This window comes from Lonchura striata, chromosome 34 (genome assembly GCF_046129695.1).
Source record: "Lonchura striata isolate bLonStr1 chromosome 34, bLonStr1.mat, whole genome shotgun sequence".
In the NCBI taxonomy this organism is placed as follows: domain Eukaryota; kingdom Metazoa; phylum Chordata; class Aves; order Passeriformes; family Estrildidae; genus Lonchura; species Lonchura striata.
The window spans coordinates 1,488,268-1,502,937 of NC_134636.1; the positions used below are offsets into that span (position 1 = coordinate 1,488,268).

At 52.2% G+C, this 14,670-nt stretch overlaps 2 protein-coding genes across 3 annotated transcripts in view; one reads left to right on the forward strand and one right to left on the reverse strand.

Moving 5' to 3' along the window:
* SRRT (serrate, RNA effector molecule) overlaps nt 1-7,855 on the forward strand; it is a 41,383-nt gene extending 33,528 nt beyond the window's left edge. The window contains exons 15-19 of the mRNA XM_077789454.1: nt 568-761; nt 2,288-2,429; nt 3,870-3,962; nt 5,831-5,936; nt 7,643-7,855. Of these exons, the coding sequence (XP_077645580.1) occupies nt 568-761; nt 2,288-2,429; nt 3,870-3,962; nt 5,831-5,936; nt 7,643-7,718 (611 nt within the window). The 3' untranslated portion in view covers nt 7,719-7,855. The remainder of the gene's footprint in view (nt 1-567; nt 762-2,287; nt 2,430-3,869; nt 3,963-5,830; nt 5,937-7,642) is intronic.
* Nucleotides 7,856-8,797: 942 nt separating this feature from the next.
* Nucleotides 8,798-13,310, reverse strand: TMEM256 (transmembrane protein 256). Of its 2 annotated transcripts, none has more exons than XM_077789507.1 (4): nt 13,200-13,309; nt 12,060-12,097; nt 11,860-11,902; nt 8,798-10,770 (listed from the first exon to the last, which is right to left on the reverse strand). In XM_077789507.1, exons 1-4 carry the CDS (start codon nt 13,273-13,275, stop codon nt 10,511-10,513), a joined length of 417 nt encoding a protein of 138 aa, XP_077645633.1. In that variant the 5' UTR covers nt 13,276-13,309; the 3' UTR covers nt 8,798-10,510. The 2 variants fall into 2 exon arrangements, with proteins under 2 accessions (XP_077645633.1, XP_077645634.1); XM_077789508.1 differs by having other exon boundaries at nt 10,503-10,770; nt 11,860-11,940; nt 13,200-13,310.
* Nucleotides 13,311-14,670: the final 1,360 nt, after the last annotated feature.

Consider the following 14,670-nt stretch of genomic DNA (forward strand, 5'->3'; position numbering starts at 1 on the left):
TTTTACCGGATTTTCACCGTTTTTTTTTTGTTTTTTCCCAATTTCCCGTTTTTTTTCCCCAATCCAGTGTCGGAGTGGCAGCGCGCCTTCGCCGCCCGCCTGGCCCCAATCCCAGTCACCCCAAATCCCATTTTCACCCCAATTTAACCCATTTTTAAAACGTTTTTTCCCAATTTTTCCCCGTTTTTCACCGTTTTTTTTTTGTTTTTTCCCAATTTCCCGGTTTTTTGCCCCAATCCAGTGTCGGAGTGGCAGCGCGCCTTCGCCGCCCGCCTGGCCCCATTCCCAGTGACCCCAAATCCCATTTTCACCCCAGTTTAACCCCTTCATACCCAATTTTTCCCCGTTTTTCACCGTTTTTTTTTTGTTTTTTCCCAATTTCCCGGTTTTTTTCCCCAATCCAGTGTCGGAGTGGCAGCGCGCCTTCGCCGCCCGCCTGGCCCCAATCCCAGTGACCCCAAATCCCATTTTCACCCCAGTTTAACCCCTTCATACCCAATTTTTCCCCGTTTTTCACCGTTTTTTTTTTGTTTTTTCCCAATTTCCCGTTTTTTTTCCCCAATCCAGTGTCGGAGTGGCAGCGCGCCTTCGCCGCCCGCCTGGCCCCGCTGCTGGCCGGCCCCGGCGCCGTGCCCGAGGAGGAGGCGCAGCGCCTCGGCCGCAAGGACCCCGAGCAGGAGCTGGAGAAGTTCGTCAGCGCCAACACCCAGGAGCTGGGCAAGGACAAGTGGCTGTGCCCCCTCAGCGGGAAAAAGTTCAAGGTTTGGGGATTTTGGGACATTTTAGGACATTTTGGGACATTTTGGGACATTTTGGGACATTTTGAGATGATTTCGGATCATTGGGGACAAGTTTGGGGTCATTGGAGACACCTTGGGGACATTGGGGACACCCAGGAGCTGGGCAAGGACAAGTGGCTGTGCCCCCTCAGCGGCAAGAAGTTCAAGGTTTGGGGATTTTGGGACATTTTGGGACATTTTGGGACACTTTGAGATGATTTCGGATCATTGGGGACAAGTTTGGGGTCATTTGGGTCATTGGGGACAGGCAGGAGCTGGGCAAGGACAAGTGGCTGTGCCCCCTCAGCGGGAAAAAGTTCAAGGTTTGGGATTTTGGGACATTTTGGGACATTTCGGGACATTTTGGGACATTTGGGTCACATTTGGGGACATTTGGGTCATGTTTGGGTCACATTTTGGGGACATTTTGGGGTTATTGGGGACATTGGGGACACCCAGGAGCTGGGCAAGGACAAGTGGCTGTGCCCCCTCAGCGGGAAAAAGTTCAAGGTTTGGGATTTTTGGGGACATTTTGGGACATTTTGGGACATTTTGGGACATTTTGGGACATTTTGAGATCATTGGGGTCACATTTGGGGACATTTGGGTCACATTTTGGGGACATTTGGGGTCATTTGGGTCATTGGGGACAACCAGGAGCTGGGCAAGGACAAGTGGCTGTGCCCCCTCAGCGGGAAAAAGTTCAAGGTTTGGGATTTTGGGACATTTGGGGACATTTTGGGACATTTTGGGACATTTGGGATCATCTGGGGACATCCTCGGGGTCATTTGGGACATTTTTGGGGACGTTTTGGGGTCATTTGGGACACTTTGGGGACAGAAGAGAGTTGATGTCCCCAATGTCCCCAATCCTGTCAGTGTCCCCAAATGTCCCCAAAATGTCCCCAAATTTCCCCAAAATGTCCCCAAATGTCCTTAATGTCCCCAATGTCCCCAAAACCCCTGGATGTCCCCAATCCTGTCAGTGTCCCCAATGTCCCCAAATGTCCCCAAATGTCCCCAATGTCCCCAAAATGTCCCCAAAATGTCCCCAAATGTCCCCAAATGTCCCCAAATGTCCCCAAATTTTCCCAAAATGTCCCCAAAATGTCCCCAAATGTCCCCAAAATCTCCCCAAAATGTCCCCAAAATGTCCCCAGGGCCCCGAGTTTGTGCGCAAGCACATCTTCAACAAGCACGGGGACAAGATGGGCGCCGTGTGTCCCCAATGTCCCCAAATGTCCCAAATGTCCCAAATGTCCCCAAATGTCCCCAAAATGTCCCCAAATGTCCCAAATTTTCTCAAAATCTCCCCAAAATGTCCCCAAAATGTCCCAAATGTCCCCAGGGCCCCGAGTTTGTGCGCAAGCACATTTTCAACAAGCACGGGGACAAGATGGGCGCCGTGTGTCCTTAATGTCCCAAATGTCCCCAAAATGTCCCAAAATGTCCCCAAATTTTCCCAAAATCTCCCCAAATTTTCCCAAAATGTCCCCAAATGTCCCCAGGGCCCCGAGTTTGTGCGCAAGCACATCTTCAACAAGCACGGGGACAAGATGGGCGCCGTGCGCAAGGAGGTTTTGTTCTTCAACAACTTCCTGATGGACCCCAAGCGGCCGGCGCTGCCCGAGGGGGGCAAGGGCCCGCCAGGTGAGTGTCACCTGTGTCACCTGTGTCACCTGTGTGATCCTGTGTGTCACCTGTGTCACCTGTGTCACCTGTCACCTCCCTGTGTCACCTGTGTGTGATCCCTGTGTCACCCCAATGTCCCCCGGCGCTGCCCGAGGGGGGCAAGGGCCCGCCAGGTGAGTGTCACCTGTGTCACCTGTGTCACCTGTGTCACCTCAGTGTCACCTGTGTTACCTGTGTGTCACCTGTGTCACCTGTGTCACCTGTGTCACCTGTGTGTCACCTGTGTGTCACCTGTGTGTCACCTGTGTGTCACCTGTGTCACCTGTGTGTCACCTGTGTCACCTGTGTGTGATCCCTGTGTCACCTGTGTGTCACCTGTGTCACCTGTGTCACCCCTGTGTCACCTGTGTCACCTGTGTCACCTGTGTGTCACCTGTGTCACCTGTGTCACCTGTGTCACCTGTGTCACCTGTGTGATCCCTGTGTCACCTGTGTCACCTGTGTCACCTGTGTGATCCCTGTGTCACCTGTGTGTCACCCCTGTGTCACCTGTGTCACCTGTGTCACCTGTGTCACCCCTGTGTCACCTGTGTGTCACCTGTGTCACCTGTGTCACCTGTGTCACCTGTGTGTCACCTGTGTCACCTGTGTCACCTGTGTCACCTGTGTGTCACCTGTGTCACCTGTGTCACCTGTGTCACCTGTGTGTCACCTGTGTGATCCCTGTGTCACCTGTCACCTGTGTGTCACCTGTGTGTCACCTGTGTGTCACCCCTGTGTCACCTGTCACCTGTGTCACCTGTGTGATCCCTGTGTCACCTGTGTCACCTCAGTGTCACCTGTGTCACCTGTGTGTCACCTGTGTGTCACCTGTGTGACCCATGTGTCACGTGTGTGTCACGTGTTACCTGTGTGCCACCTGTCACCTCCCTGTGTCACCTGTCACCTGTGTGACCCCTGTGTGACCCCATGACCTTCGTGTGACCCTGTGACCCCCAGGTGACCCCCAGGTGACCCCATCCCCCCCCTCCCCCAGCCTTGGGGACCCTCGGTGACCCCTGGGTGACCCCTGTGCGACCCCTGACCCCCGTGTGACCTCTGTGCGACCCTTGACCTCCATGTGACCCCCGGGTGACCCCCCAGTGACCTCTTTATGACCTCTGACCCCCGTGTGACCCCAGGCCTGGCCGTGGGGGCGCTGCCCTACAACCCCCCCAGTCCCTGTGTGACCCCTGACCCCCGTGTGACCCCTGTGTGACCCCTGACCCCCGGGTGACCCCTGACCCCCCGGTGACCCCCGTGTGACCTCTGACCCCAGGCCTGGCCGCGGGGGCGCTGCCCTACAACCCCCCCAGTCCCTGTGTGACCCCTGACCCCTGAGTGACCCCTGACCCCCCTGTGACCCCCGTGTGACCCCTGAGTGACCCCTGGTGACCCCCGTGTGACCTCTGACCCCAGGGCTGGCTGCGGGGGCGCTGCCCTACCCCCCCCAGTCCCCCCAGGGGCTGCTGCCCTACGGGAGCCCCCGGCCGCCCGCGCTGGGCTACGGAGGTAACGGAGCCGGGAATGCGGGGGAAATCGGGAAATTCCGGGGAAAATCGGGGGAATTCTGGGGAAATCCGGCCAAATCCGGGGAAATTCCGGAAAAATCCGGGGAAAATCGGGGGAAATCGGGGGAAATTCCAGGGGAAATTGGGGGAAATTCTGGGGGAAATTGGGGAAAATTCGGGGAAATTCGGGAAATCCGGGAAATTCGGGGAAATCGGGAAAAATCGGGGGAAAATCGGGAAAAATCGGGGGAAAATCCGGGGGAAATTGGGGGGAAATCGGGGAAATTCGGGGAAATTTGGGGAAATCGGGGAAATCCGGCCAAATCCGGGGAAAATCGGGGAAATCCGGGGGAAATTGGGGCAAATTCGGGAAATCCGGGGAAATTTGGGGAAATCTGGGAAAAATCGGGGAAATCCGGGGGAAATTCGGGGAAATTCAGGGAAATTCGGGGAAATTTGGGGAAATTCGGGGAAATTTGGGGAAATCAGGGAAATCCGGGGAATTCGGGGAATTCGGGGAAATCGGGAAAAATCGGGGGAAACTGGGGAAAATTGTGGAAATTCGGGAAAATCCAGGGGAATTCGGGGAAATTCGGAAAAATTGGGGAAAAATTGGGGAAAAATTGGGGAAAAATCGGGAAATTCGGGGAAATCGGGAAAAATCGGGGGAAATTGGGGAAAATTCGGGGAAATTCGGGGAAATTCAAGGAAATTCCGGGGGAAATCGGGGCAAATTCAGGGAAATCTGGGAAAATTCAGGGAAATTCGGGGGGAAATTGGGGCAAATTCGGGGAAATTCGTGGAAATTTGGGAAAATTCGGGGAAATCCGGGGAAATCGAGGCAAATTCGGGGAAATCTGGGAAAATTCGGGGGGAAATTGGGGCATATTGGGGCAAATTCAGGGGGTTTCGGGAAAATCGGGGGGATTTTGGGGGAAATTCGGGGGCTTTGGGGGAAATTGGGGCAAATTCGGAGGGTTTCGGGAAAATTGGGGGATTTTGGGAGGATTTGGGAAAATTTGCGGGAAATTCGTGGGATTTGGGGTGAAATTGGGATTTTGGGGGAAATTGGAGGGTTTTTGGGGGGATTTGGGCGGAAATCGGGGGGAAATTGGGGCAAATTCGGGTAATTTTGGGGGAAATTCGGGGGGTTTGGGGGAAATTGGGGCAAATTTGGGGGGTTTTGGGGAAATTCGGGGGGTTTGGGGGAAATTTGGGGGGTTTTGGGAAAACTGGGGCAAATCCGGGGGGTTTTGGGACAAATCGGGGGAAATTCGGGGGGTTTGGGGAAAATTGGGGGGATTTGGAAAAATTGGGGGGAAATGGAGGGATTTTGGGAAAATTCGGGGGATTTTGGGGAAATCGGGGGGGTTTGGTGGAACTTGGGGGGATTTTGGGGGAAATTTGGCCGTTTTTGGGAAAATTGGGGTGGTTTGGGGGAAATTCAGGGGATTTTTGGGGAAATTTTGGGGATTTGGGGAAAATTGGGGGGCTTTTGGGGATTTTGGGGTGTTTTTAACCCCTTGTTTCCCTGCAGGGTCCCACCCGTGTCCCTCAGGGGTTTGGGCTGATTTTGGGGATATTTTGGGTGGTTTTTGGCAGATTTTGCATATTTTTGTGCAGTTTTTTTGGATATTTTGAATATTTTTGGATATTTTGGGAATTTTCGGGTGTTTTTAACCCTTTTTTCCCCGCAGGGTCCCACCCCTACCCCCACGGGCCCTACGGGGGTTCGGGTTGGTTTTTTGGGGATATTTTGGGTGTTTTTTGGGGTATTTTGGGTGGGTTTTGGATATTTCTGTGCGGTTTTTGGATATTTTTGGATATTTTGGGAATTTTCAGGTGTTTTTAACCCTTTTTTCCCCACAGGGTCCCACCCCTACCCCCCCGGGCCCTACGGGGGTCGCGGCAGCTACGAAACCTTCCGGGGGCAGGGCGGGGCCGGGGGGGGGTACCTGAACAAACCCCGCAGCAGGTGAGGGGGACCCCAAATTTGGGGGGAGGGACCCCAAAAATCGGGGTCGGGGACCCAAAAATTGGGATCGGGGACCCAAAAAATGGGGATGGGGACCACAAAAAATGGGGATGGGGACCCAAAAATGGGGATGGGGACCCAAAAATTGGGGATGGGGACCCAAAAATTTGAATTGGGGACCCAAAATTGGGGAGTGGAATCCAAAAAATGGGGATGGGGACCCAAAAATTTGAATTGGGGACCCCAAAAGTGGGGATGGAGACCCAAAAATGGGATGGGGGACCCAAAAATTGGGGTATTTTGGGGTGAATTTCGGGCTGATTTTCGGGGTGAATTTGGGGTATTTTGGGTCTGATTTTGGGGTGAATTTGGGGCATTTCGGGGCTGATTTTGGGGTGAATTTGGGGCATTTCGGGGCTGATTTTGGGCTGAATTTGGGGCATTTCGGGGCTGATTTTGGGGTGAATTTGGGGCGTTTCGGGGCTGATTTCGGGGTGATTTCGGGTCTGATTTTGGGGTGAATTTGGGGTATTTCGAGTCTGATTTTGGGGTGATTTCGGGTCTGATTTTGGGTCTGATTTTGGGGTGAATTTGGGGCATTTCGGGGTGATTTCGGGGCGGATTTTGGGGTGATTTCGAGTATGATTTTGGGGTGAATTTGGGGCATTTCGGGGCTGATTTTGGGCTGAATTTGGGGCATTTCGGGGCTGATTTTGGGCTGAATTTGGGGCATTTTGGAGCTGAATTTCCGGCTGAATTTGGCGCGTTTTGGAGCTGAATTTCGGGGCATTTCGGGGCTGATTTTGGGGTGAATTTGGGGCATTTTGGAGCTGAATTTTGGGGTGAATTTGGGGCATTTTGGAGTTGAATTTCGGGGCATTTCGGGGCTGATTTTGGGGTGAATTTGGGGCATTTTGGAGCTGAATTTCCGGCTGAATTTGGCGCGTTTTGGAGCTGAATTTCGGGGCATTTCGGGGCTGATTTTGGGGTGAATTTGGGGCATTTTGGAGCTGAATTTTGGGGTGAATTTGGGGCATTTTGGAGTTGAATTTCGGGGCATTTCGGGGCTGATTTTGGGGTGAATTTGGGGCATTTTGGAGCTGAATTTCGGGGCATTTCGGGTCTGATTTTGGGGTGAATTTGGCGCGTTTTGGAGCTGAATTTTGGGGCATTTCGGGGCTGATTTTGGGGTGAATTTGGGGCATTTTGGAGCTGAATTTCGGGGTGAATTTGGGGCGTTTTGGAGCTGAATTTTGGGGCATTTTGGAGCTGAATTTTGGGGTGAATTTGGGGCATTTTGGGGCTGATTTTGGGGTGAATTTGGGGTATTTTGGGTCTGATTTTGGGGTGAATTTGGGGCATTTTGGAGCTGAATTTCGGGGCATTTCGGGGCTGATTTTGGGGTGAATTTGGGGCATTTCGGGGCTGATTTTGGGGTGAATTTGGGGCGTTTCGGGGCTGATTTTGGGGTGAATTTGGGGCGTTTCGGGGCTGAATTTTGGGGTGAATTTGGGACGTTTTGGAGCTGAATTTTGGGGCATTTCGGGGCTGATTTTGGGGTGAATTCGGGGCATTACGAGGCTGATTTTGGGGTGAATTTGGGGCATTTTGGAGCTGAATTTCGGGGTGAATTTGGGGCATTTCGGGGCTGATTTTGGGGTGAATTTGGGGCGTTTTGGGTCTGATTTTGGGGTGCTTCTCCCCAGGCTGGTGCGGGGCGACCCCCGCGCCATCGTCGAGTACCGGGACCTGGACGCGCCCGAGGACGTCGACTTCTTCTGACCCTCCCCCACCCCGAAGCCCCTCCCCCAAAGCCCCTCCCCCACCCCGAAGCCCCTCCCCCCCAAAATTCAATAAAGCCGCTCCGCCCCCCCACGAAATTTCGGGGAGTTTGGGGCAGTTTCGGAGTTTTCGCAGCAGTTTCGGGAATTTTCAACATTTTTGGGAACAAATCCTGGTGGTTTTGGGGTTTTTTTGGGGAAATTCGGGGGGGGTTGTATCAAATTTGGGGGATTTTGGGTGAAATTTGGGGGTTATTAGTACAGATTTGGGTGGTTTTGGGGTTTTTTGGAGGAATTTGGGGAGGGGGCTTTTGTATCAGATTTTGGAGATTTTGGGGCAGTTCTGGCAATCTTTGGGGCAATTTCGGGGGTTTTGCAGTATTTTGGGGATTTTGAGGTTTTTGGGGACAGATTTGGGTGGTTTTGGGGCGGATTTGGGGTTTTTTTGGGGGAAATTTGGGGAGGGGGTTTTGGATCAGATTTTGGGGCAGTTTTGGGAGGATTTTGGGGCAGTTTTGGGAATTTTTGAGGGTTTTGGGGAAGTTTGGGGGTCTTTGGGGACAGATTTGGGTGGTTTTGGGGCGGATTTGGGGTTTTTATGGGAAAATTCAGGGAAGGTTGTTTCAGATTTGAGGGATTTTGGGAGGATTTGGGGTTTTGGGTGAAATCTGGGGGTTTTTGGGACAGTTTGGGGCGGATTTGGGTTTTTTTTGTGCCACTTTTGGGCACAGAATTGGCGGTTTTGGGGTTTTTGGGAAAGTTTTGGGATTTTTGTGGCAAATTCTGCAGTTTTGGGGGCATCTTGGAGGATTTTGGGGCAGTTTTGGGGTTTTTGGGTCAGTTTTGAGGTTTTTGGGTCAGTTTTTGGGGCGGATTTGGGTTTTTTTGTGCCACTTTTGGGCACAGAATTGGCAGTTTTGGGGTTTTGGGGAAAACTTTGGGATTTTTGTGGCAAACTCGGGAGTTTTTGGGGAAATTTGGGGGATTTTGGGGCAATTTGGAGATTTTTGGGATTTTTTTTGAGCCCAAAGTGGGCGGGGCTATCCCAGGCCCCGCCCCGTGACGTAAAACCCCCGTGACTCCGACAACTCGATCGTTTATTGGCTGGCGGTTTCGGCCCCCTTGGCCAATCAGGAGCAGGGGGCGGAGCAGCCCGCTCACCATTGGCTGTCACCCAGCAACGGCCGTGACGTCACCCGGAGCGTCACCGCGCCCAATCAGCGGCGAGGAGGCGGCAGCGGCCGCTCCCATTGGACGGCGGCTGCACCAATGGGGGGCGGTGGGCGGAGCCTCGCTGCTCTTAAAGGGGCCGCGACGATTTCGAGGTTTTTGGGCGATTTTGGGGATTTTTGGGTCTTTTTGAGGATTTTTGGGTTGGTTGTGACGATTCCGATGATTTCTCAGATGATTTTGACCAATTTGGGGCGTTTTCAGTGATTTTCCAGCCGCTTTTGCCGGGTTTTGGGTGGATTTGATCATTTTGGTCCGATTTTTATGATTTTCTGGGCGTTTTTCGTGGTTTTCAGCGGATTTTGATCATTTCTGTCAGGCTTTGCTGCTTTTTGGGCCATTTTGATGATTTTTGGGCGGTCGTGACGATTTTTCAGCTGGTTTTGATGATTTTTTGCCCATTTTTGCTGTTTTTTGACCCATTTTTGCTGTTTTTTCGCCGTTTTTTCCCGTTTTTTCATTTTTTCCCCGTTTTTTCCCATTTTTGCCGTTTTTCAGCCCGTTTCAGATGCTCACAGCGCCATGGCGGCGCAGCCCAGGATGAGCAGCTGTTTTTGTTGATTTTTCGCCCGTTTTTTCAACAATTTTCGCCGTTTTTTCACCGTTTTTCTCAGTTTTTTCGCCGTTTTTTCATTTTTTCTCCGTTTTTTCCCGTTTTTGCAGTTTTTCAGCCCATTTCGGGTGCTCACAGCGCCATGATGGCCCAGCCCAGGATGAGCAGCTGTTTTCATTGATTTTTCGCCCATTTTTTCACCGATTTTCGCCGTTTTTTCACCGTTTTTCACCATTTTTTCATTTTTTTTCCATTTTTTCCCGTTTTTGCGGGTTTTCGGCCCATTTCAGGTGCTCACAGCGCCATGGCCGCCCAGCCCAGGATGAGCAGCTGTTTTCGTTGATTTTTCGCTTATTTTTTCACCGATTTTTGCCGTTTTTTCACCGCTTTTCGCCGTTTTTCCTTTTTTTTCCCATTTTTTCCCGTTTTTGCGGTTTTTCAGCCCATTTCAGGTGCTCACAGCGCCATGGCCGCCCAGCCCAGGATGAGCAGCTGTTTTCGTTGATTTTTCGCCCATTTTTTCACTGATTTTTGCCGTTTTTTCACCATTTTTCGCCGTTTTTCCTTTTTTTTCCCATTTTTTCCCGTTTTTGCAGTTTTTCAGCCCATTTCGGGTGCTCACAGCGCCATGGCCGCCCAGCCCAGGATCAGCAGCTGTTTTCGTTGATTTTTCGCCCATTTTTTCACCGATTTTCACCGTTTTTTCACCGTTTTTTGCCGTTTTTTCACCGTTTTTTCTTTTTTTTCCCATTTTTTCCCGTTTTTTCGGTTTTTCGGCCCATTTCGGGTGCTCACAGTGCCATGGCGGCCCAGCCCACGATCAGCAGCTGTTTTCGTTGATTTTTTGCCCATTTTTTCACCGATTTTCGCCGTTTTTTCACCATTTTTCGCAGTTTTTTCATTTTATTCCCATTTTTTCCCATTTTTGTGGTTTTTCAGCCCATTTCGGGTGCTCACAGCGCCATGGCGGCCCAGCCCAGGATGAGCAGCTGTTTTCGTTGATTTTTCGCTCATTTTTTCACCGATTTTCGCCGTTTTTTCACCGTTTTTCGCCGTTTTTTCGCCGTTTTTTCATTTTTTCCCCATTTTTTCCCATTTTTGCGGTTTTTCGGCCCGTTTCGGGTGCTCACAGCGCCATGGCGGCCCAGCCCAGGATCAGCAGGCTGCCCCCGAGCGGCGCCGCCGCCGCCCCCGCCGGGTCCCCGGTCAGGCCCTGCCGGTAGAGGGGGGCGCAGAACAGCCCCACCCCCCCCAGCAGCAGCGCCCCCGCCTGCACAGTTTGGGGCATTTCGGGTCATTTCGGGCATTTTCGGGAATTTCGGGAGATTTTCAGGGATTTTGGGGGATTTTAGGAGGAGTTTCGGCGGATTTCAGGGGGTTTTGGGGGAATTTGGGGGGAGAATTTGGGAGTTTAGGAGGGATTTGGGGGGATTTTGGGGATATTTGGGGGTTTTGGGAGAATTTTTGGGGCGATTTTGGGGAATTTTGGGGGATTTTAGGGGGTTTGGGGGAGTTGGGAGAGGTTTGGGGGGATTTGGAGGAATTTTGGGGGATTTGGGGGGAATTTTGGGGGATTTTGGGGGATTTTAGGGGGTTTGGGGAGTTGGGAGAGGTTTGGGGGGATTTGGGGAATTTTGGGGGATTTGGGGGAATTTTGGGGGGATTTTGGGGTGATTTGGGGGCAGATTTTCGGGGTGATTTTGGGAGAATTTTGGGGTGATTTGGGGCAGATTTTTGGGGTGATTTTGGGGAATTTTCGGGCTGATTTTGGGGATTTGGGGTGATTTTGGGGGCAGATTTTCGGGGTGATTTTGGGGGATTTTTGGGGTGAACCTGGCATATTTTTGGGTGATTTTGGGGCAGATTTTCGGGCCGATTTTGGGGTTTTTGGGGTGATTTTGGGGCAGATTTTCGGGGGCATTTTGGGGTGATTTTGGGGCAGATTTTCGGGGTGATTCTGGGGGATTTTGGGGCCGATTTTGGGAATTTTGGGGTGATTTGAGGGCAGATTTTCAGGGTGATTTTGGGAGAATTTTGAGGTGATTTGGGGCAGATTTTGGGGTGATTTTGGGGGAGTTTCGGGCCGATTTTGGGGCAGATTTTCAGGGTGATTTTGGGGCAGATTTTCGGGGGTATTTTGGGAGAATTTTGGGGTGATTTTGGGGCAGATTTTCGGGGTGATTTTGGGGATTTTTGGGGTGAACTGACAGATTTTCGGGGGGTGATTTTGGGGGATTTTCGGGCCGATTTTGGGATTTTGGGGTGATTTTGAGGCAGATTTTCGGGGGTATTTTGGGAGAATTTTTGAGTGATTTTGGGGCAGATTTTCGGGGTGATTCTGGGGGATTTTGGGGCTCACCAGGTGGGGCCGGCGGCAGTGGGGCACGGCCAGCAGGGCCAGGCTGTGCAGGAGGTGGAAGCGATTGGCGATCTCGTACAGCTGGGGGCGGTTTGGGCTCAATTCCGGCTCTTTTGGGATTTTCCCGTTTTTGCCGTTTTTTTGAGGTTTTTTGGGGGGTTTTTTTTAAGGTTTTTCACCCCCCCAACCCCCCCACTCACCTCCTTCTGATACTCGTCCCGGTCGCTGCGGCGCATTCCTGGGGGGGCGGGGTCAGGGTCCCCAAAATTCCCCCCGGGACCCCCCAAATTCCCCCAAAAATTCCCCCAAATCCCCAAAATTCCTCCTAAATTCCCCCAAATTCCCAAATCCCCCCAGAACTCCCCCAAATTCCCCCAGGACCACCCAAACCCCATCAAAATTCCCCCAAATCCCCAAAATTTCTCCTAAATTCCCCCAAATTCTCCTCAAATTCCCAAATCCCCCCAGAACTCCCCCAAATTCCCCCCAAACCCCCTCGAAATTCCCCCAAATCCCCAAAATTCCTCCTAAATTCCCCCAAATTCCCCCCAAATTTCCCCAAATCCCCCCCAGCACCCCCCGGCTCTCTCAAAATTCCCGTTCCCAAACCCCATTCCCGGTTCCCCTCCCCCTTTTTCCCTCCCCCATTCCCGGTTCCCCTCCCCCTTTTCCCCTCCCCCATTCCCCTTTTCCCCTCCCCCTTTTCCCGTTTCCCCTCCCCCTTTTCCCCTCCCCCATTCCCGTTTCCCCTCCCCCTTTTCCCCTTTCCCCTCCCCCTTTTCCCTTTCCCCTCCCCCATTCCCTTTCCCCTCCCCCTTTTCCCTTTCCCCTCCCCCATTCCCGTTTCCCCTCCCCCATTCCCGTTTCCCCTCCCCCATTCGGGTTTCCCCTCCCCCATTCCCGGTTCCCCTCCCCCATTCCCGTTTCCCCTCCCCCTCCCCCATTCCCCTCCCCCTTTCCCCTCCCCCTTTTCCCTTTCCCCTCCCCCATTCCCGTTTCCCCTCCCCCATTCCCGTTTCCCCTCCCCCATTCGGGTTTCCCCTCCCCCATTCCCGGTTCCCCTCCCCCATTCCCCTTTCCCCTCCCCCTTTTCCCATTTCCCCTCCCCCTTTTCCCTTTCCCCTCCCCCTTTTCCCTTTCCCCTCCCCCATTCCCGTTTCCCCTCCCCCATTCCCATTTCCCCTCCCCCTTTTCCCTTTCCCCTCCCCCTTTTCCCTTTCCCCTCCCCCTTTTCCATTTCCCCTCCCCCATTCCCGTTTCCCCTCCCCCATTCCCGTTTCCCCTCCCCCATTCCCGTTTCCCCTCCCCCTTTTCCCCCTTTCCCCTCCCCCTTTTCCCACCGTGGGCCCCGTAGGCCGCGCCCGCCACGGCGGCGGCTCCGCTGAGCGCCCCGAGCCGCCCCCACGCCGCCGCCATCGCCGCTTCCGCTTCCGCTTCCGCTTCCGCCCCCCCGCGCCTCCGATTGGCCCGGCCGCGCGTCAATCAAGCGCGGCGCTCGGCCAATGGCAGCGCGCGGCGCGGGCCCCGCCCCCTCGCGCGCCGCCCGGCGGCGGGAAAGGGAAACGCGGGGGGGGGGGGGGGATTTGGGGGGATTTGGGGAAATTTGGGGGAATTTTGGGGAATTTGGGGAATTTGGGGGTTTTGGGGGAGTTTGGGGAATTTGGGGAGTTTGGGGGTTTTGGGGATTTTGGGGGAATTTGGGAATTTGGGGGAATTTGGGGGAATTTGGGGAGTTGGGGGATTTTGGGGATTTTGGGGATTTTGGGGAATTTGGGGAAATTTGGGGGATTTGGGGGATTTGGGGGATTTGGGAGAATTTGGGGAAATTTGGGGATTTTGGGGAATTTGGGGGAATTTGTGAGAATTTGGGGATTTTGGTGGGGTTTCGGGATTTTGGGGAGGTTTGGGGAATTTGGAGATTTTGGGGATTTTGGGGGGGTTTGGGGGAATTTGGGGATTTGTGAGTTTTTGGATTTTTTGGGGGGTTTTTTGAGGTTTTGGATTTTTTGGGCTGTTTGGGGATTTTTTTGGGGATTTTTTGGGGTTTTTTTTGGTACTTTTTCGATTTTTTTTTGTTTTTTTGAGATTTTGGATTTTTTTGGATGTTTGGGGGGATTTTTGGGGATTTTTTTGGGGTTTTTGGGTTCGGGGCTTTCGGAGCGTTTGGCATTTTGGGGGAGTTTTGGGATTTTTGGGGATTTTTTGGGGATTTTTTTGGGGATTTTTTGGGGATTCTTGGGGATTTTTTCGGGGGATTTTTTGGGGGATTTTGGGAGATTTTTGGGATTTTTGGGGGATTTTTTGGGAGATTTTTGGGGATTTTGGGGGATTTTTTTGGGGATTTTTTGGGGATTTTTTGGGGGATTTTTTTGGGATTTTTTGGGGATTTTTTTGGGGATTTTTTTGGGGATTTTGGGAGATTTTTGGGGATTTTTTGGGAGATTTTGGGGATTTTTTGGGATTCTTTGGGAGATTTTTGGGAATTTTTTGGGGATTTTTTTGGATTTTTGGGGATTTTTTGGGGGGATTTTGGGAATTTTTGGAGTTTTTGGGGATTTCGAGGAAGTTTTGGCGTTTTTGGGATTTTTGCATTGACGACGATGATGAGGAAGGTGACGATGAAGATGAGATGAAGACGAAGATGAAGATGAAGATGAAGATGAAGATGAAGATGAAGATGAAGATGAAGATGAAGATGAGGATGAAGATGAAGATGAAGATGAAGATGATGATGAAGAAGAAGATGAGGATGAAGATGAAGATGAAGATGAAGATGAGGATGAAGATGAAGATGAAGATGGAGGATGAGGA